Below are 20,329 nucleotides of genomic sequence, written 5' to 3' on the forward strand. Positions count from 1 at the left end.
CTCTAATGTTCACGTGGAGGATTACAAGTGAAAATACAGCTGTCTTGGTTGATCCTGGGCTCTTCAACAACATTACATCTTGGGAAAGGACATGCACTTCCGGGTGAAACATGCCCGGGTTTGGAATTCAGCCTTGGTGAGGACCAGCTCTGTGACTCGCCTGTCCTCTGGTTTTCAGGTTTCCTATCTGAAGAATGCAGACTGCACAGGGCTTTCTGAGGATCTGAAGTACATATCTGGGATGTGCCGTGTGCAGAGCAAGAAACCAATTAAGCCACTGAGATGTTCAAGAGCTGGGTACACGGCCTGCCTTAGCTGAAGCAAGGATTCCAACACTCGCCTGCATTGCCAGCTTCTCCCACTCACCTCCGCGATGCTAAGTGACCACACGCTGCCAGCTCCCCAACCCACGCACCACACAGAAAGAGGCGGCAAGGAAACAGAACAAATATTCCCTTAAAATAAAGTAATGCGCATGGAGATGAACACTTTGGGAGAAGAAAGAAATTCCTTCAGGCGGTATCCCCTTTGGCCCCATTTCTTGTTTCGGAAGATCTTCCTTAACTGTTACTCAAGTTGCCATGGGCCTGCGAAAGCCCAGTTGCACTTCCCAGAATGCAGCGGGGCCGACTCTAGCTTAAGATGCAGGGTTGAGAACCTTGCTTGTGTAATGCGATCACTCTAATAATATTCTAATCCGGGAACACAGTGATAAATGATGGCCTCGGGAGTGCTGCTCCCAGGCAATTTCAAAAAGTGTGAGAAGCCGAGCACCTTGCCACGCAGGCGCGTTGGAGGAGATTCCCGCGCTATGCCCGTCTCCCCGTCTCCCCTCCGTACCTGAGCAGTTTCTGAGGATGCATCCGCGAGGGGGAGGAATGGCTCCTTTGCTTCTTCTCCGAGTCCGGTGGCAGCGCAGCAGCCTCCGACCCAGCCTTATCTGAACCGGCCCTCTGGTCTGCTCCAGCCTTGCTGTGCTCCACACTGAGCTGGCCTTGGCCCGGGTCACACCTGTACATGAAGACGATGGACGGCTTCTCGCTGGACTCTCCTTTAGCTTCTGTGAACCAGTGATGCCGCTGCACCGGAGGGGGCGGCAGCATGTGGATGACCGTGCCGTCCAGGCCCACCAGCTTCCCTTTCTCCCGCTCCTTTTCTTTCTCATCGTCCTCATCCGGTTTCCGGCGGCGGAAGAAGCTTTTAAAGGAGATCCAGCGCTTGGGCTTCGCGTCAGCTGCACGCCTGCTGCCTTCGGAGGCCAACACGGACTCGGCCTCCGTGGAGCGCGTGGGGCTGGTGGCCTTGGCCCAGTTGGTGAAATGCCTCTGCAGCAGGTTTCCCGCGTGGTAAGGGGAGGAAGTGGAGCGTGGTGGAGGGAAGGGCGGCGCGGGCTCACCCTGGGGGCTAGCCACTAATCTGGAGGGCGGGGAGATGACAGGCTTGGCAGGTGCATCTTTCGGTCCTTTGGTGGTGGGACTTTCTGGGGTCTGAGGTGCCTCGGTCTCCCCACTGGGCTGAGCCGTGAAGAGAGATTTGGGCCGGACCGGCGTGCTCTTCGGGGCGCTCTTGGCAGCCTCGGCCCCTGGAGCGCCCACAGCAAGCTCTTCCCCGCTGCAAGCCTTGGGGCTGGCCTGCGCGGCCTCCGGAGGGGACAATGGGGGCTGGATGGAGGCGACTATCTGAGAGAGCACCGTGCTGGCTTTCTCCCGGCTGCCACCTGCCCCCGTGACTGCAGCCGGGGCCTCCCCAGCGCCATCTGCTTTGGCCCCGGGCTCTCGTGGGCTTCTAGGGATCTTGGCTGGAGAGCTGTGGCTGGAACCGTAGCTTCTCTGTGGTGAAGACTGACCCCGGCTGAGACAGCTGTTAAACTCTTGCACCTTCTGGGCTACGGAGCCCCTCTTGCGCTCTGTGCTGTTGGAAAACACCTTGGCCTGAGTGCATTCGCTGGGTTTGCTGGTGGTCTTCTCGGAGGAGGAGGAGGCGGCGGAGGGGCTTTCCGTTTCTATTTCTTCGTAGGTGTGGCTTATCACACTTGTGGTCTTCTCCTTTACTGAGAGCTCTCCACTTGTTCCCAGAAAACTTTTGTAGATGGCAAGATTGTCGTATGCATTTGGGTTGATGACAATGGGGACCTTGATGGCGTTTTTAGAACTCCGAGCGTAAGTGGGCTCGTCATGGATGATGATGGGGAAAGGCGGCATGCCGGCATTGTTGTAACTATTAAATTTTATTTCAGACAAATTAGGTGATTTCACGGGGATGGTTTTGGAGGACACGTTTGTAGCCGTGGGTGATGTAGGTGCCGATTTGTGACAGTTTTTCCTGGGAGGGATATTTGGTCCAGTTCCCCCGGGAATGAGCTCAACTTTGGGTATCTTTTGTCGTGGACTGGTGCTGGAAGTCCATACTTCCTGGTATCGGATTGCACTGGATTTCTGGAAATGGGCATTTATTTGTCCCGGAGTCGGCGCAGTAGAAGTCACAGGAGAGTTTGGTGTGGACACAGAACCTTTGCCCTTGGAGCTGCTAACAGGGCCCTCGAGGTGCTCGCTGGCCATGGCGGCCGACACGTCCACGACTGTGTATGGTTTGCACAGGGGCTGTTCCAGACTCACCACCCGGTAGGGCTTCGCCTGCTCCTCCGCGGGGACGAGGTTTATGGTCACGGCCTGCCCTGCCACCTCCGTGGAGGCTTTGCACTCCTGCTTCTCGGTCTGTACGGCAATTTTGCCATCTTTCTCTTCTAACCGGAGAGCGAGGACCGCTTTGTGTGTCTCTGGAACTTTTGCCGGGATTTTGATAGCCTGTGATGGGTCCTTCTCCAGACGGTTACCACCAGCGAGAGCTTCAGGACTGGGCTCAGCCTCCCTCGCGTCCTCAGGAGGTCCCGGGTTGCCAGGAGACAGTGACTCTCCGTTGCAGATCTTCTGAGATAAACTACTGGCTGTCTCTGAACGGGATTCTTCCGTCAGAGAGGAATCCGGGGAGGTGGAGTCGGAGGACAGCATGCTCTGGACGCTGCCCTGTCCGTAGGAGGCCACAGAGCGCTCCTCGTAGCCGTTCAAGATTTCATCGTAGCTGTCATCATAGTCGACGGCGCAGATCCTCTGCAGAGACTTATTTCTCAGGGGGACCGTGTTCCACTTCTTGTCCACGAAGAAGCGGACGGGAGACAGCGTGTTGGCCCTGAAGTTGGCGAAGCGAGGCTGGCCCCTCATGCGGATCTCCATGGCCAGTAGCTCCTCATCACTTTCGTCCCAGCTCTCGCGTTCCTCCTCCAAGGGACTGAAAAGCGCGTCCTCCTCGCTCTCCTCGCCACTGGAGAGCTCGGGGTAGCAGAACCGACCGCCCTCGTGGCTGATGACCTCCGTGCTTCCGCTCAGAACCACATGCTTGCCCTGGGCGTCCCTGGTGCCAGCGAGCATGCAGCTCGGGGGGAGCTTCCTCTCCAGGGACCGTTTGTAGCAGTCGTTTATCCGCCCCAAGAATGTCTCCCTGGAGTTGGCCTCGCTGCCTCGCACCTCAGGGCTGCCGTCCAAGCCCACCAAGCCCGCGATGTCCTTGAGCACTTCGGTCAGGCCATTGTTGTTATTTGACATCTTTTTTGTGTTGTCGGTAGGGCCGTAAGGCTTAGGAATGGGGCTAAATCCTTCGACATCGTCTTCGTTATTATTGTTAAGTGCTTTCTGACCTGAGGCAGTTCTGTTTCGGTTCCATCCCATGATGATGGGTTTGTTCTCACAGTGTTCTTGGATGCTCAGCTCCCCACACACACTTTGCCCGTCTGCCACCATCATCGTGGGCTTCACAGCTATAGTGGGTTTCTTAGCTACAGGAGGCCGGAAATTTCCGGTGTTCCTGATGCGGTGGTTATTACTGTGATTGGCATTCGTTTTCACATTGCCATGTGTGGCGGGTGCCTTCTCAGAGTCTGGGGGCAGTTGGTGCAAGCTTTTAGGTTTAAAGCAATTCTTGCATTCACCAGGCTTCCAAACGTGTTCAGTGAAGGTGTTACAAGCAGACATGTTTAAAAACGGAACTTCACAACAAGGCTTTCCATTCAGTGCATGGCCAAACTTTCACTGGTTAGTTTCCGCTTCTGCTCTGTGCTCCAGCAGCTCTTCCAAGTACCATCAAGCTGGGGGCGGGCGGGGAGGAGAAAGCAGAAAACAAACTTGAATGGGAAAGGCATCATGAGGCAAGCGACAAGATTCTATATTCATTCTTAAAATTTTCTTTACAAGAAAGAGATGAACTAATCAGGGTACTTTATATTTTTCAAAGCTGCTAGCCACCACCCTCTTTTTTTTTTTTCCCTTAACATCGAGAGGCAGAGAGACAAGGAAAGGAAAAGGGGTGGAAGAGAGATTTCTCATCTGCTTGCTGGTTCACTCCCCAAATGTCCTCAATAGCTGAGAGCAGGCTGTGGCTACAGCTGGAAGTTCATGCAGCTCTCCCAGGTGGGTGGCAGGACCCCACTCACTGAGCCTTCACCACAGCCGCCCAGGGTCTGCACTGGTGGGAAGTCAGAGTCTGCAGCCAAAGCTGGGAATCGAACTCAGGTACTCTGATGGGAGACAAGTCTCTTAAGCACTAGGTTAAACATCTGCCCCAGCTGTCAGCCTTTTCGCTATAGTTTTATACACACTTATTGAATCCTATGCAATCTTCTGTTTGATGTTTCTGTAGCCACGAGGTGAGCAAGGCAGCCTTGCCTCCCTGGGGATGCTCTTTCTGTTATCAATCAATCTTTGTAATACTTTTTAGTTTACTATGGATTTCACTTCCACTTGCCCTTGAAATTTCCGATACGTTTCCTTGAGACTCTTCAAAGTCAATGCATTCAAAACGAATCCTCTGATTGCCCTTTTTCTCAACTCCGAGACATGACTCTTCCCTAAGCAAGTCTGCTCCACCCCGCTCCCACCGTAGCCATCTTTCTTTGTCCTGTGTCCCAGTTAATATCATTGCCATCTACCTAGGTTGGAGCTTAGCTTCAGTCATGACACCTCTCTCCTGACTTGAGCTCCGCCTCTCATAAACTCTGTCAGCCTTGCTAACTTGCGCTCATGGCATTTCACTGCAACCTATTCTTGTGCCATTTCCAGTTACTGTTAAAAGTTCAGAAGCACTCTGGCTCTTGCCTAGGTGGCTGTGATAAGATGGTAACTGATCTCCGTGCCTCCTGTATCACCCGTTCCAGTCCACCCCTAAACCCTTGTTAGTCAAAGTGTGTTCACAGCATCTGGGGCTGGCATTGTGGTGGAGTGGGACAGGCCTGCCTCTGTGACACCAGCATCCAGGCTGCTGCACTTCCGATCCAGCTCCCTGCCAACGTGCCTGGAAAAGCAGCCGGAGATGGTTCGAGTGCTTGGGCTTTTGCTCCCACATGGGAGACCTCTGGGGCTCCTGGCCATGGTCTAGCTTAGCCCTGGCCATTGTGGCTACATGGGGAGTGAACCAGGAAATGAAAGATCAAACTCTCTCCTTAACCTCTCCTCCCCTTCCTCCTCCTCTTCCTGTCTTTCAAATAAATAAAATAAACCTAAAAAAAAAAAAAATTCAGACAAACAAGTATCTTAGGTTTGGTGCCAGACCTACTGAATCAGAATTTGGGGGTTCTACTGTTCATTCTATATTTCAACCAGAGTTAACTTTGTAAAATGCCAGTATAGCCGATCCTACTAATAAGGTTAGAAACTATTCTTGGACCCAGTCTTGCCTAATGCATTGGCTCTCAGGTGTCAGTGTGCAGACAGGGGGCTGTGAGCTAAAGAAGAACCACCTAGCAGAACCACTGCAAATCTACCCTTCCCATCTCAGGAACCTGAGTGGTGACACATTTCCCAGGTAATTCCACATGTGGTTAAATGCTGGATCCCTTGAGCTGACAGGGCAGAACCCACGTCCCTTAGACTTTCAGGATGTGACCCTTGTCTCCCTTACTGCAAGTCTGGAAGCCTTACTGTACCCTAAGTCCCAGTGGGCTGTTTATTTCTCCAGGGGCGTCATGGAGGCCCCTTGTCAGTTTCCCCATTAGTTTTTGAAATCTTTTGAGACTCAAGTTATATATTTTTCTTATGTCTGGATGTTTAGCAGAAAGAGAATAAACAGTGGTCAAAGTGCCGGGGTGGAGAACTGTTTGAATCCAGGGACCCTGCGGGCCGCTCTGGTCTTCCGCACCCTACAATGCCACAGAGCACCGTGCCTCAGTGGGAGAAGTACAGACTGAAGGACCAAAAAGAGGTCCATGCCGCGAGCTCAGCAACCTGGTAAGGACAAAGCACATTCTTCAAGTGTGGTTTTGAAGACGCCAACCTACTCTTTCACATATGTTAAAAGCCATCTCCTCCAGGTCGAGACTTGAACACCAAGAGCAAGGCCAATGGTGGCATAAAATCAGATGGAAAGGAGAGCTGAGATCAGATTGTGTAGAGCCTTTATTTTTATACAATCCTGACCTCATATACAAGATATTGGGAAGCCACTTATAGGTCTTGAGTAAGGAAAACAATTAGATTTTAAATTTTTTATTGGAAAGGCAGATTTACACAGAGAAGGAAATACAGAGAGAAAGATCTTCCATCTGTTGGTTCACTGCAAGTGGCCACTATGTCTGAAGCTGTGCTAATCTGAAGCCAGAAGCCAGGAGCTTCTTCCGGGTCTCCCATACAAGTGCAGGGTTCCAAGGCTTTGGGCCGTCCTCGACTGCTTTCCCAGGCCACAAGTAGGGAGCAGCCAGGACATGAACCAGCAGTCATATAGGATACTAGAGCATGCAAGGCGAAGATTTGGCCATTAGGGTATTATGCTGGGCCCTCCAATGTGCAGTTTTAAAGATGATGTTGACCCCAAAACATAATATATGTAGGGATAAACATAACAAATATGTGCAAAATCTGAAATTTGCATGTGGAAAAACTACAAAATGTTGGATAAGACTAGCCAATGAAGGTTGAAATAAATTGAGAGATTTATCAAGTTTCTCAATATTACTGAGATGTCCTTCTTCCTCAAATCTTTCAGGTTTGTCATAATTCCAATCAAAATCAAAGGAAGAGGGCCCAGCATGGTGGCCTAGCGGCTAAAATCCTTGCATGCATCGGGATCCCATATGGGTGCAGGTTCTAAGCCGGTGGCCCCACTTCCCATCTAGCTCCCTGCTTGTGGCCTGGGAAAGTAGTAGAAGATGGCCCAAAGCTTTGGGACCCTACACTCATATGGGAGACCTGGAAGAAGCTCCTGGCTCCTGGCTTCAGATCGGCACAGCTCTGGTCATTATGGCTGCTTGGGGAGTGTACCGTCAGACAGAAGATCTTCCTCTCTCTCTCTCCTCCTCTGACTTTCCAATAAAAAATAAACAACCCTTTTTCAAAAAAAATCAAAGCATGATTGTTTTGGGGGGTAGAAATCAAGAAACTGATCCTAAGATTTCTAGGAAAGGTCAAGTAAGTGGGATAACCAAAAATAAATTTGAAAACAAACAAACAAACAAACCCAAGATTGGGCCTAGTAGTTAAATCCTCGCCTTTCTTCCACTGGGATCCCTTATCAATGCCAGTTTGTGTCCTGGCTGCTCCACCTCCCACCCTACTTGTGGCCTGGGATATCTGCCTTTCCAATTTAAAAAACTTTTTTTTTAAATAAATCTTTAAGAAAAAAAAGGTGAAAGAGTCACACTACTTGAATTTCAGCCGTAGTGTAGCGTTAGAGTGATCCTGACAGGGTAGTACAGGCGAGGGCAGAGAACCCTCGATGGGGCAAGGTCAGAGGGGAAGATAAACAGATGCCTGCCCTTGGCCCATGTGAAGCTTGTCTGTGCTTTTGTCCTAGGCCAAGGATGCTTTTTGTATTTTCAAATGGTTGGGGAAAGAAAGCAGATGAAGAACAGTATGGCTCTTGTGACAAGTGAAAATTATGCGAAATTTGAATTTCTGAGCGCGGAGCCGGGGCTCCAGCGGAACACAGTTTCTCTGACTTGTTTATGCGTATGCACTATCTGGTGTGTGGGACAGCCACCACAGGGGCTGCCTGTGGCACTTCCAACTCCCTAAATTAACAAGGGTTCTGCTGGCACATGTACCACCTGTGTGGAAAGACATCTGGCAGCAATAAAAACATTTGAAATGTCATTACAGGTATGTATTAGCAGATGAACATTTGAATCAATTTTGATGAGACGAAACACTGACTTTGAATTCTAATTAAGCAAAAATATTAACACTCTTCCCAAAAAGAATTCTGGACTTACTAATGGACCTGTATTAAAAAAAAATTGTACATCATTATGTTTTTAATTCTGTGAAAACTTTTCAGAAATTTGTCTTCTGGGTCTGGTGTTGTGACCCAGTGGCTGGGTTCAAAACATGTGCTGAGATTCCACATGGGGGCCAGTTCATATCCCAGCTGCTCCACTTCCCATCCAGCTCCCTGCTTGTGGCCTGGGAAAGCAGTGGAGGACGGCCCAAAGCCTTGGCACTCTGCACCTGCATGGGAGACCCGGAAGAAGCTCCAGGCTCCTAGCTTCAGATCAGTTCAGCTCTGGCCGTTGTGGCCACTTGGGGAGTGAACCAGCAGACAGAAGGTCTGTGTCTCTGCTCTCTGTAAATCTGCCTTCTCAATAAAAATACATGAAATCTTAAAAAAGAAATTTGTTTTCTCTCTCGTTATATAAGTATATAAAGAGTATCTTTCATTTTGCTGTTACCCTGTAAAACCCTGAAATAGGGACAATGTGGACCTTTACAGATAAGGTGGGCTGCTGGAATCTGATATAGATGACGGCACAACAGTGAACAGACCCCAGAAGTGTAGTCAACTGAGTTTTGACTAAGATGAAAAGGATAATTTTTTCAACAAGTGATGTTGGAGCAACTGGAAAATTCATAGGCAAATAAATGAATAAATGAACCCATATCTATACCTCACACCATACATATACATGAACTTGAAGTGGGCCACAGACCTACGTATAAAATGTTAACACTGTGAGGTTTTTCAGAAGAAAACACAGGAGAAAAATCCTTGTGGTTAGGCAGAGTTCTGACACACAAAATCAAAACCATGTAATAAAAGAAAACCGATAATTTCATAAAATTGAAAAATGTTTGGTCTGCCAGAAATACAACAAAGAAATGAAGACAAACTGCAGATAAGAAGAAAAAAGTATTTTTTTTTTTTGGTGAATCATGGTGAATCATGTAAATGATAAAGGACTTTGAATGCAAAAGGTATAAACAACTTCCAAAGCTAAAGAAAGCAGAAACCTTACCAGCTCTAGATCCATGGATTACATGTATACACTTATAAGAGCCTAAACAGCATTCATCATGAGAGTGTGTAAGTTAGAGCTCTCATGGGCTGCTGCTACACATTTATCAGAATGGGTGAAACAAAAACAAAAATGGACTTCCGCTAGCAGGCGTGTGGAGCAAGCAGAACGCTCATGCATTATGGGCAGGAATGTGGTGGTTCAGGCACTTTGAAAAAGCAGCTTGGCAGTTTCTTAGAAAGTGAATCCAGCAGCTTCACTCGACAGCATCCGCTGCAGCCGACGTGCTTACTCTAACGCTGATACGTGAAGGTTTGCAGCGAAGTGATGTAGGTCATCTGAATGTGTGGTGTGAGTGGTGATGCAATTGCATACATTTGTCAAAAGTCATACAGAGCTGTGCACAAAAAAAAAAAAAGGTGAGTGTTTACTATCTGCATCTTCGACCTCAGTAAAGCTAACTTACAAAGCGGAAGACAGTGAGGGCGGCTGAATAGAGAACAGCCTGAGGAGGGCAGGACAGGAGGACAGGAAACTCTCAACGGGGAAGAAGTGTCAGGGGACCCCGTCAGAGTCCTGCGCCTCAGCTCCTGCAGCTTGGGAGGCAGACATGTCTCAGGAGTTCCTGCCACTCAACTGGGTGAACAGGATGGGGTGTCAGGCTCCTGACTTTGGCCTGAACTAGCCCTGGCTGTTGTGAGCATCTCTCCGGGAGTAAACCAGTGGAGAGATCTCTCTCATTTAGAACAAACAAAATTAAGTGCTGACGTGAGTAAAGTAGGATCTCATGATGAAAGGGGATGAAAAGGAAGGACTTAGATGTGCTCACTGGACTTGGCCCTGTGAGCTTGACAGTGGCCTTGGCGTGAAGTACAGTGTGTGGGTGTGGTGGAAGAATACAGCAACACTGCAATGGTAGATAAGTTTTTGGAGGAGTGGAGGTGGGAATGGAAGAAAGAAAGGGTTTGGGAATAACTGGTGTTCAGAAGGATTTCTTTATCTTAAGGTGAAATGAGATAGTGTTAAATGATGATATTGGGGCAACATGAAGGAGACAGGAGAGGCTGAGGAGAGTGGGGCTAATCAGAGATCTTAGGAAGATCCCTAGTTCAAGTCTTTTGTTCCACGGACAATACATTGAAGCCCAGGAGGCAAAGTGACTCTTCTAGGCTGTAGTAAGAGGGACCCAGAGTGGGGACTCAAGATCATTGCCTCGTATGTATGTTTTGCTTTTTCAAAATGTTTCTTTTTTTGTACATGCTCACTATGCAAATTCACAAAAGCATAAAGAAAACAGAAACCATGTGTAATCCTATGATTCAGAAGTAACTTTTAGTAACAGCTTGCAGCAGGTCTGGTCAACACTGAGAGTTTTAAAAACAAAACTTCCTTGGGTACTTAGTACTATTTTGGCACTGAAAGCTAAAGAATAAGCCATCCTGGCCTAATATCTTATTAACCAAGCTAAGTCATTCCTGATAAGAGACAGATAAAATTCTCCCTTTGTCAGTGGTACAGTACATTTTCTTTTTCCAAGATTGGTCCACTAATTCCCCTACTTGGAGGACAAGAAGTAAATGTATTCACTCAGAAGATGGCTGTGGAATTGATTAGCAGCTATTTCATCATCTACAATCTAGGCAAATGAGATTCACCAGGAACACGATTAGCTCATGCCAGGGCTTTGTGCCGTGAGAACCCATCTGGGATTTGGCACTGTTTGCAAGTTCTAGTCCATCTGCGTCCAGGCTGCCATGAAGCCGAGACGAACCAAGCAAACACCTTTAACAAGCACCAGATGGAGCTGCTGTATAAGCCACAAAACCTGAACTTGGCAACTCCTTTTGAAACACCAATTACGTCTGGAGACAAAGATGTGCACTTAACGACATTGTCCAAAGTATTTTAACTCAGACCAGGCTCACAGAGAGTGCAAGCCGTGTCCAATGCACAGAGGCCTGGGGAGCAAGCCTCGTCTTTGGAAATGACTTCAGTGGCAACCACTGCCAAAGCAGCTTCCCAGCTCTGTGCTGATGCCACCCCCCCAAATGGGAAACTCCAGCCCCCAAAGTTAAACTGAAGGAGGAAGAAATCTGTCCCCCCCAGGCACTTAGACAAGGAAGCATGGCCATCCATGCTGGTGTGTTGTATTCTTCTGCTGGCACAGTTCTGACACAGAACGCTTGCATGGGAAGTTTGATAAGAGCGGCTCTGTTTGTCTCAATGGTCCTTATAAATTCCCAACAAACCCTCTGGATGGAATAGGCTACAGGAGAGTTCAGTGGGTAAACGCCCCCTTGAAGCCAGCGGGGATTCCAGGATCTAAAATCCTATTCCATATCTGACCGTTTTCAGGACCAAAGCCCTTGCGGCTAGAGATGAAAGCTATTCAGGAGTAGCCTATTTCACTTCAAGCCACGACAGCTTTTTAAGAACCTATTACTGTTGTTTACGCTCTCTACAGCTTCACAGTGACAATAATTAGTTTGCTTTCAGCTCAGCAGTCCCAGGCAGACTTGATGCATAACAGCCAAATGCACCCGGACCTCAGTGTTGATGTAAACTGGCCAGCGGAAAGGGTGGGAGTGCCTCGGGATGGACAGCAGCTCCCTCTGGGGAAGCGGAGGGGAGTGTGAATAAGGTGTTCCCCCCCCTCCGCAGAGCAGCACCCCAGCAGGATCGGTCCCCCAGAGGAGGGCGGCAGCAATGCTAAGCTCCCTCTGATTTCCCAGGGCCATCCCCTCTCCGTAAGATCTGTCACAGTGTCACAGAGGCAGAGGTGAGGACCGTCCCTGCTAGACACAGCCTTGGTAAGCACGATCCCAGCGAGGAGCTGCGTTTAAATGGGATCCCGTCCCTAGGATGCTGGGGTGGCGTTTACAAGCCAGGGTTCTCATTAGGCTTTTGCAGTGGAACATGCGGATCATTTATATAGAACGGGAAGGAAAATGTGACAAGTAGCTCCGCGTCACTCTTCCCAACCTTTCCTTCTCCCACCGGGAAAAAATGCTGACCCGACACCTCAACCAGTTGCCAAACCCTTCAGTATATGACTAACAGGGTGGGGAGAGGAAGTGAAAGCAAAGCTACAGGAAGAGGTTTTGCAAGAGATAAAATGCAGCTTTAACTTGGTACACAAATGGAAATTCCATGAGTAAAAAGAATCTTGAGGGCTAGCAAAAAGAAAAAACAGAAGCACCCAAACACACAGGCAACATTGGAGACATGAAGTTCTCTTGTCCAAAGAAGGAAACAAAGCAAAAGCTGCTTGACTTGGAAAACACAAGGGGAGGTCTACCAGAAGGCAGAAGCCTGCCCCTTTCCAACCGTTCTGATCACGATAGTGTTCCAAGTCTTCTCAGGATGAGAGCTGTGCAGCAGCAAGCGCACCTGTGCAGGAGAGCACCACTGAGCTACTCAGCCGCCTCTCACACAGGCAGAGGCTCAGACAGACACACACAGACAAGTCTTCCACTCGCTCACTCACTTCCCAAGTGATCGCAACAGCCATTCTCAGCGCTGGACCAGGCCAACGCCGGGAACCAGGAACTCAGTCCAGGTCTCCCACATGGGTGGTAGCGGCCTGGCTCCTGCTGCTTCCCAGGGTCTGTGTGTGCAGGAAGCTAGGATCGGAGGCAGAGCCAGGATTTAAGCCCAGGCTCTTCACTCAAGTCACTTGAACTAGTTAATTAGTGCTAATATTACTACTATTTATTATTATTTTAATAAACTCAGTAATAGGTCCTCAGAAAGCAAGGGCTAGGATGTTTTTTTATCTTCATATCTCTTGGCTTGCTTAGCACATGCTACATACTGAATGAATGGTTGCTGAATAATGATTCTAAGTCAGCATTTACTGTTAAGTATCAGGCACTATTTGAAACACTTTACTCTTGACAGCTAATAATTTTGACAAAACTCCTACAATGTGCACGCCGCTATTAGCCCTACAGACTTGCGCAAGGTCACACAGCTAGCCAATGGCAGAGCCAGGACGGCCAAGGGTATCCGCATTTGCATGGACGGGGCAGCTCAGCGTTTAAGGCACAAGGGCGGCAGCCTCAGGGTGGTGGCCCACAGGGCAGCGGTGGCCGTGTCCGCCACATCTGTCCGCCACATCTGTCTGGCTCAGGGCTCGGTTGGGCAGCCCTGTGCTCTCCACAGAACAAACCAGGGTAAACTCACAGCTCGTGGCTGTCTCTTTTGGGCTCTGGAGTGTTAGAAAGTGAATATGAGGAAGCAAGTTAGGCCACTTGTTCCAGCCAGCCCTCTCTGTGTCAGAGCCACCTTGGTGCGGAGGGGGTCCCTGGAGTGGACAGTGACTCTCTGCTGACCGTGCACTGAGCTCCCCCTCTCCACAGCCCCTCTCCTCAGGGCCACCTGTTTAGGGCTGGATCATGGGCTACATCAGGAAGTCACACTGACTGAGACTTGAGAGGACAGGTCATCTTTGGGTTCTTAAAAAAAAAGGGAAAAGGGTCCAGCACAGTAGCCTAGTGGCCAAAGTCCTTGCCTTACATGTGCAGGGATCCCAATGGGGTGCCGGTTCTAATCCCAGCGGCCCCACTTCCCATCCAGCATCCTGCCTGTGGCCCGGGAAAGCAGTCAAAGACGGCCCAAAGTGTTGGGACCCTGCACCCGTGTGGGAGACCTGGAAGAGGTTCCTGGCTTTGGATCAGCTCAGCTCTGGCTGTTGCGGCCACTTGGGGAATAAATCAGCAGATAGACAATCTTCCTCTCTGTCTCTTCTCCTTTCTGTACATCCGTCTTTCCAATAAAAATAAATAAATCTTAAAAAAAAAAGGGGGAGAAACAACAGTATTGGTATAAGAATCGAAAAGGTAAAACACACACACACACACAAGTGGGGGAAGAAACTGGGACGAAAAGGGAAGAAAGACAGCTGCTTACTCTGAAAATGCCCCACTTGGAGAGTTGCAGCGACAGAACTAGAGGAGAGAATGTCATTTGTCACCACCCTTTCCCCCTTGCGAAGCTTATTGTCTCGTGCGACTTGTAGCTTTGGTAGAAGGTATGATTCTTCCAATTAAACTACATTTTGCTTCCCCAGCCACAATAAACAGTGAACTGTGCATACTGTAAATCATTTATAATTTAGATTGTTAGAAGAAGGAACGAGCACTTTAAATTAATCAAAGTGTGAATTACATAACACTTCAAACAAATATAGATTTACTACTTTCAAGGCAATAATAAACTCGTCTTATTGGTACAGGTATTTGGAAAAAAAAGAGGATTATTTTTATGATGGTTATGAATACATGATGGCTTTAAAACACATTTTAAGAAAGTACTTCTCAAACTACAATCCAGGATATGTCTGCAAGGTTTTGTGAGTCCACCAAAAACGCTGAATATTAAACTGAAAGCAAAGTTTATGTCAACGATAAACTAATATAAACTCAGGCATGATCACTGTAACGGCTTCTGATGAACCTCGTGAGTCGGTCTCATTTCTAGGTCTCTATGTGCCTTGGCGTGGCCGTGTGGTTTTGACACCAGGCTCGCTCCCTTCGACATAAAAAGTGATGAGGAAGAAAGGAGTTCACCTGATGTGTACATGCGGTCCCATCAAGTGTAGACCAGGATGACACACAGGGCAACTGCTGTATGTGGTACCAAACTTGGATCTTCAGCAGCCTGGCTAGAAACACAGCAGAGAGCCAAGGGCAAGGAAAGCTGCAGAGGGGATGGTGGTTGGGGGGCAGGCATGGTGACGGGGCAGGCATGGTGGTGGGACAGGCACGGTGGAAGGGCAGGCACGGTGGCAGGGCAGGCACGGTGGCAGGGCAGGCATGGTGGAAGGGCAGGCATGGTGATGGGGCAGGCACGGTGGTGGGACAGGCACGGTGGCAGGGCAGGGATGGTGATGGGGCAGGCACGGTGGCAGGGCAGGGATGGTGATGGGGCAGGCACGGTGGTGGGACAGGCACGGTGGCAGGGTAGGCATGGTGGCAGCAGAACAGGCAGTGCGCCCTTGGATTGTGAGCAGCAGTTTGGCTTCAGCAAGACATCAGCTATCATGCTAAATTAATGTTCATTTACATTTCATTCATTTCATGGGGTGTTTCTGGTACTCAACTTTTAAATTTGCTTTGGTTTATAGCTAAATGAGAAACATAAGCATAGGGAATTTATACCTAATTTTATATTTGTTTGTACTTAAGTAAAATTATAATGATATATGTCAACACTCACAGATTGCAGCATGTCTTTTTTTTTTTTTAATTTTTTCAGTTAAGGGGGGGGGGTCTCTTGTGGCAGGTGTTTCAGTACAGTGGGTTAAGCGGCTCCTTGGGATACCTGCAACGCATACTGGAGTGCCGGCCCAGATGCCCGCCACACTCCTGTGAATCCACTGCCTGCCAATGTGCAGGTAGCAGATGATGGTCCAAGTATGTGGGCCCAGCCACTACATGGGCGACCTGGAGCTTCTGGTTTCTGGCTGCAGCCTGGCCCCAATCCTGGTGGCTGTAGTTCTTTTGGGGGTGAACAGCAAGTGAAAGATCTTTCTCTGTCATTCTGCCTTTCAACGAATGCATAAATGAATGAGCAAATAAACCTTTAAAAATTATTTATTTTTTATTTATTTGACAGGCAGAGTGACAGAGAGGAGGAGGAAGAGATAGAGAGCCCTGAAAGGGCTGGGCCATCTTCTGTTGCTTTGCCAGGCACATTACCAAGTAGCTGGGTTGGATGTGGAGCAAGCAGGATCTGATCTGGCATCCATGTGGGATGTCAGCATTGCATGTAGAGACTTGGCATGCTATGCTACTGCATTGGTCACAAATAAATCTTCCTTAAAAATGAAATAAACTTTACACTTATGGGTACTGGTTTGTATCCTGTTTGTTCCACTTTCAATCCAGCTCCTTGCTAACGTACCTGGGAAAGCAATGGAAGATAACCCAAGTGCTTGGGCTGCTATATTCATGGCTGAACCCAGATGAAGCTCCCAGCTCCTGGCTCGACAAATAGAAGGTCTCTTTCTGCCTTACTCTCTGTAATGCTGTGTTTCAAATACAAAAATCTTTTAAAAATGTTTTAAAGGGAGAATTTATAAATTACTGACGTTTGAAAAGTAGTGCTTAAAACAGCATTTTCTATTTTTTTAAGGTAAGCATTCCTCTTGATGTCTTATTTATACAAGCATTATTAATTTTCTAAACATCTGTAAAAGGAATACCACAACTATATACCTCACAGAGCTGATCTGGAAACAAATGAGGATAAAATACATAAAGGACATAGCTCAGAAGCTGGCTCATCATCAGCACTTCATAAATACAAACTATTTTCTCCTAAGTCTCTATGCAGAGGCAGGCATGAAGGGGAGTGGCCTGTTTCCAGCGCTTTCCGTCCTGTCTCTGACCCCCAACCTGGGCACCCAGGAAGCCATGCCAATGGAAGTGCTGGTAACAGTGCTGGTTAGGGATCAGTTGTTGTGGACAGGTACATGGAGAGTTTTACCTGGGTTGTTGATCTCTTTAACCACTTAATCGTTCCTGCTTGAGACATGAACTTTAAGTCTTGCACAGAAACAGTGCCCTCTCTTGGACAGGTGCTCTCCCATGGTGCTGTCAGCTGACGGGAGGAGGGATGGCCTGGCCCCAGGGTAGTCTAACACCACTCAGAGGAGGGATGCTCTGACAGGAGGCAAGGTGGGACACAATGTGGTTGGTTCCATGAATACAATCCTAGAGGTGGGACAAGTGCTTCCCGCAGCGTGAAGATGCCCTCATCCTGTGGAGTGTCTGACTCCACCCCCCCGACTCCAGCATTCCTGCCCATATGTGCTCTAGGAGTAGGCAGCTGCTGGGCTGTTGCAGGCATTTGGGGACTGAACCACAGGCTGGGAGGGCTCTGTGTCTCTGTGCCTTTCAAATGTACTTTTTAAAAAAAAGTTTCTAAATGTCTTTTCCATGAGTACCTATTTTAAAAAGAATCTCTCTGCACCTGGGAAAGCAGTGGAGCATAGGTCAAAATCCTTGGGCCCCGGCCACCCATGTGGGAGATGCAGATGGAGCCCCAGGCTCCTGGATTCAGCCTGACCCAGCTCCAACCCTTCTGGCCTTTTGGGAAATGAACCAGCAGACAGATGATCTTTTCTACTCGCTCTTTCTCTTGTTCCCACTCTGTCCCATTCTCTATCACTCTGCCTTTCAAATAAGCTTCATTTTTTTTTTAAAAAAAAAGAGGAACTTCTTTCTAACCACCTCTTCTGTGATCTTGTCTAGTCCCAAATACTGATAGAAGGAAGAACTTCCCAGAGTGCCTACTGCCACTCCTGTGCTCTGAGGATCTGGGGTTCGGCTTCCGGTTGCCTGCTAGATCTCCCCACATAGACACAACTGCGTGGCCTGCAAAATGTGCGTAACACTTCTGTTGGAGGCCTTACGACACTAGCAGGTGGGCAGGCTGGGCAACCGACTTTTCCCAGTTCTCATGCTGTCCCCAGCCCATTACTACATCCTGTCTCGGATCTGTCCTTTCACTTTGGCCCTCCTAGGCACAATGCGAGTCTTGGATTTCATTGCTGCTTATCTGCTAGTATGCGGTTATCTCCTTATCTCTGAATTCCCCCCAAATACAACTCTTTACTTACTACTTTCCTTCTTCATAAAACCATTAGTTCACAGTTGCCAAATCATACATTTGAATTCCTTAGACTAAGACATATAACTCTCTTGGAGATCTGATACTGTTGCACCAGTTTTAAAAGCATCGTGTTCTGCCTGTCCACTCAGCCAACAACTGCTCCAAAGTGCACAGCTCTTTTGATGCTCCAATCAAATCTCAACTCCTCCGCAAAGTCTCTCATCTTCCTCTTAGAACTCCCTGGGCCCTTCTTCAGACTCCCATCATGCTTCAGGCTGTTTGTATATTTTTCTCTCTTTCGGCCTCACTAGCCTTACTTAGCTCCTCAAAGGCAGGAGACATTCCTCATTCGGTTTTGGCATTGGACGGATGAATAAATGATGCTTTGCTATCTAGTTTCATAGACCAAAATAACTTAGAAAGAGACAGAAGCAGTCAGATAAAAAGTGGTAAAGTGACAAGTGACTACCTGACAGCAAAGAGAGAGGAACACAAAAACCAAATGTTGGAATGCAAAAGGCACTGAGGACAGGGCAAACGGCCTTTTATCCCTCAAGGGTGCCTCCATATTCTGGAATAGTATTGTGATTGATGCTGACACTAATGATAGCAAGAAAATGTTAAATAGTGTTTGATGTCCTGAGTTTAACAAAGGGTTGAAAACAACAAAACTGTGGAATGTGTTCTGGTACAAATGACCTTGTTATTTAAGGTCTATTTAAACACAAAATAAATACTCACAATAGCAAATGTAGAGAAGACAGCAGGAGAAATAAAACACGCAAAGCCTTAGCCTGCATTAAAACAAGAAATTTGGGTCACATTAAGCACCAAATGATTATACTAACTAAAAACATTTTAATGCTGAAAGACCTGACACCACAGTTATCTGGAAAATTTGGCCCAACTAGAACTCAATCTTTTAAAGAGCATAAGGTTTTATTGTCTCATTACATAAAATTACGCACCACGGCTCTCCCACACATAGCTGGGAAATGGTGGAGTGGGAAGATGAAGGAGTGGGGGACCACTGACACAGCCACGAGAAGATAACGAAATGGAGGGCAAGAGATAGCAAAGGAGCCCAAATAAACAAGTGGTGTGAGGACGAACGAGAGGAAAACGGAAGGGAGCGAGAAAGCCTGCTACGCACCCAGAGAGGCATACTCAGAAAAAAAAGCCAGCCCTCCTTTCGTTCTCCCCTCTGCAGACTCCCTTTGTTCTAATTGACTTCAGGCTGATGTGTGTACCCTTAGATGCAGGCTGAATTCCAATGAAGTCCTCCTACACGTACACTTTATACCAACACGATCCAGTTAAAAGGATTTTAATTGGTGTGCACCATTCCCTGCAATTCCAACATTTAAAAAAATGAATCGTCTCAGTAAGTACCAGCTGGTGACATGTACTAATTAATCAGGACTGTTCAATGAATGAGCATATTAAAATGAATGCACCTATTAGCCACGTGTTGCTGGGGCTCCAGCCTGATGCCGCCGCCCCTGAAAGGAGCAGTGGTGGAAGCGGCCGGGTTACCGAGCGGCGCTCACAAGCCTCTCCCACCGTCATTTGGGCAGCAGCACCATCATCACTCTCACCGCTGGCTCGCTCTCTCTCTGGACCACTCGATATTTCATGCTAAGCAGCTACTGAGCTTCGCTGTCCCTCCATAATCTGTTTAACCTTCGTAAGCAAGCTAGCTAAATATTTGGCCTACAGGTTTTCTGCTAAAGGGAAGATCTTACAAATTCATCAAGGCCATTTGTTAAATGGACAGTGGATGAGGGACAGACCAAACAGGGCTCTTGATTCAACTCTCTTCTTTCCCAATTTGTCTGTCAGGCCGTGAAAGCAGGAGTGCTGCCAGGTGAAGGAATAAAATAACAGCAATGGAATCCTGCAGAACGGGTTGCCATGCACTGGCTGCTCTCCAGTGGGGGAGATAAAGGTATAACCTATTTTTTTGTCAGCTCTCAACATACTACACTTTTCTGCAAGAGGCAGAAAATCCCAAATCACTTATCTCCTTAGCTCCTCATGAGTATTCATCTTCCTTCTAGTTTATATTATCCTGGAAGACCAGAATTTCAAACATATTCTGGCAGGAGAAGATTTCTCAAATCTCTGCAGGAGACACTGGTTTCTCGTTTGCTGAGGCCACCGATCAGATGAGGGGGTAGCAAGATAGACCGGGTGTGGATTTGGAAGAAGGAAGTGGTATGGGAAGACATATCTGGCACCGAGAACCAGGTGAGAGCTCAGCTCCTCCAGATCTCAACAAATGGCAGAGAAAACAAACAAAAACAACTCAAAGAGAAACAGAGCTGAATAGCGGCTTACATGCAAGACCTTTGGAGAATTTAGAGGTTATCCAGAAAATGTGCTTTGGGGGTCTACTTTCCAAACAGGAGACTGTGTACCTTCTGAAATCATCTTGGA

The 20,329-nt window shown here is 48.0% G+C and overlaps 1 protein-coding gene across 3 annotated transcripts in view; it reads right to left on the reverse strand.

The window, feature by feature from the left end:
* PEAK1 (pseudopodium enriched atypical kinase 1) overlaps nucleotides 1–20,329 on the reverse strand; it is a 294,399-nt gene that overhangs the window by 55,753 nt on the left and 218,317 nt on the right. For all 3 annotated transcript variants that reach the window (XM_040969691.1, XM_040969690.1, XM_040969692.1), the window contains one exon: nucleotides 841–4,138. In XM_040969691.1, coding sequence (XP_040825625.1) covers nucleotides 841–4,025 — 3,185 coding nt within the window. In that variant the 5' untranslated portion in view covers nucleotides 4,026–4,138. The remainder of the gene's footprint in view (nucleotides 1–840; nucleotides 4,139–20,329) is intronic.

Source organism: Ochotona curzoniae, unplaced genomic scaffold (genome assembly GCF_017591425.1).
Source record: "Ochotona curzoniae isolate NIBS_2020 unplaced genomic scaffold, NIBS_Ocur_1.0 scaffold_4701, whole genome shotgun sequence".
Classification (NCBI taxonomy): Eukaryota; Metazoa; Chordata; class Mammalia; order Lagomorpha; family Ochotonidae; genus Ochotona; species Ochotona curzoniae.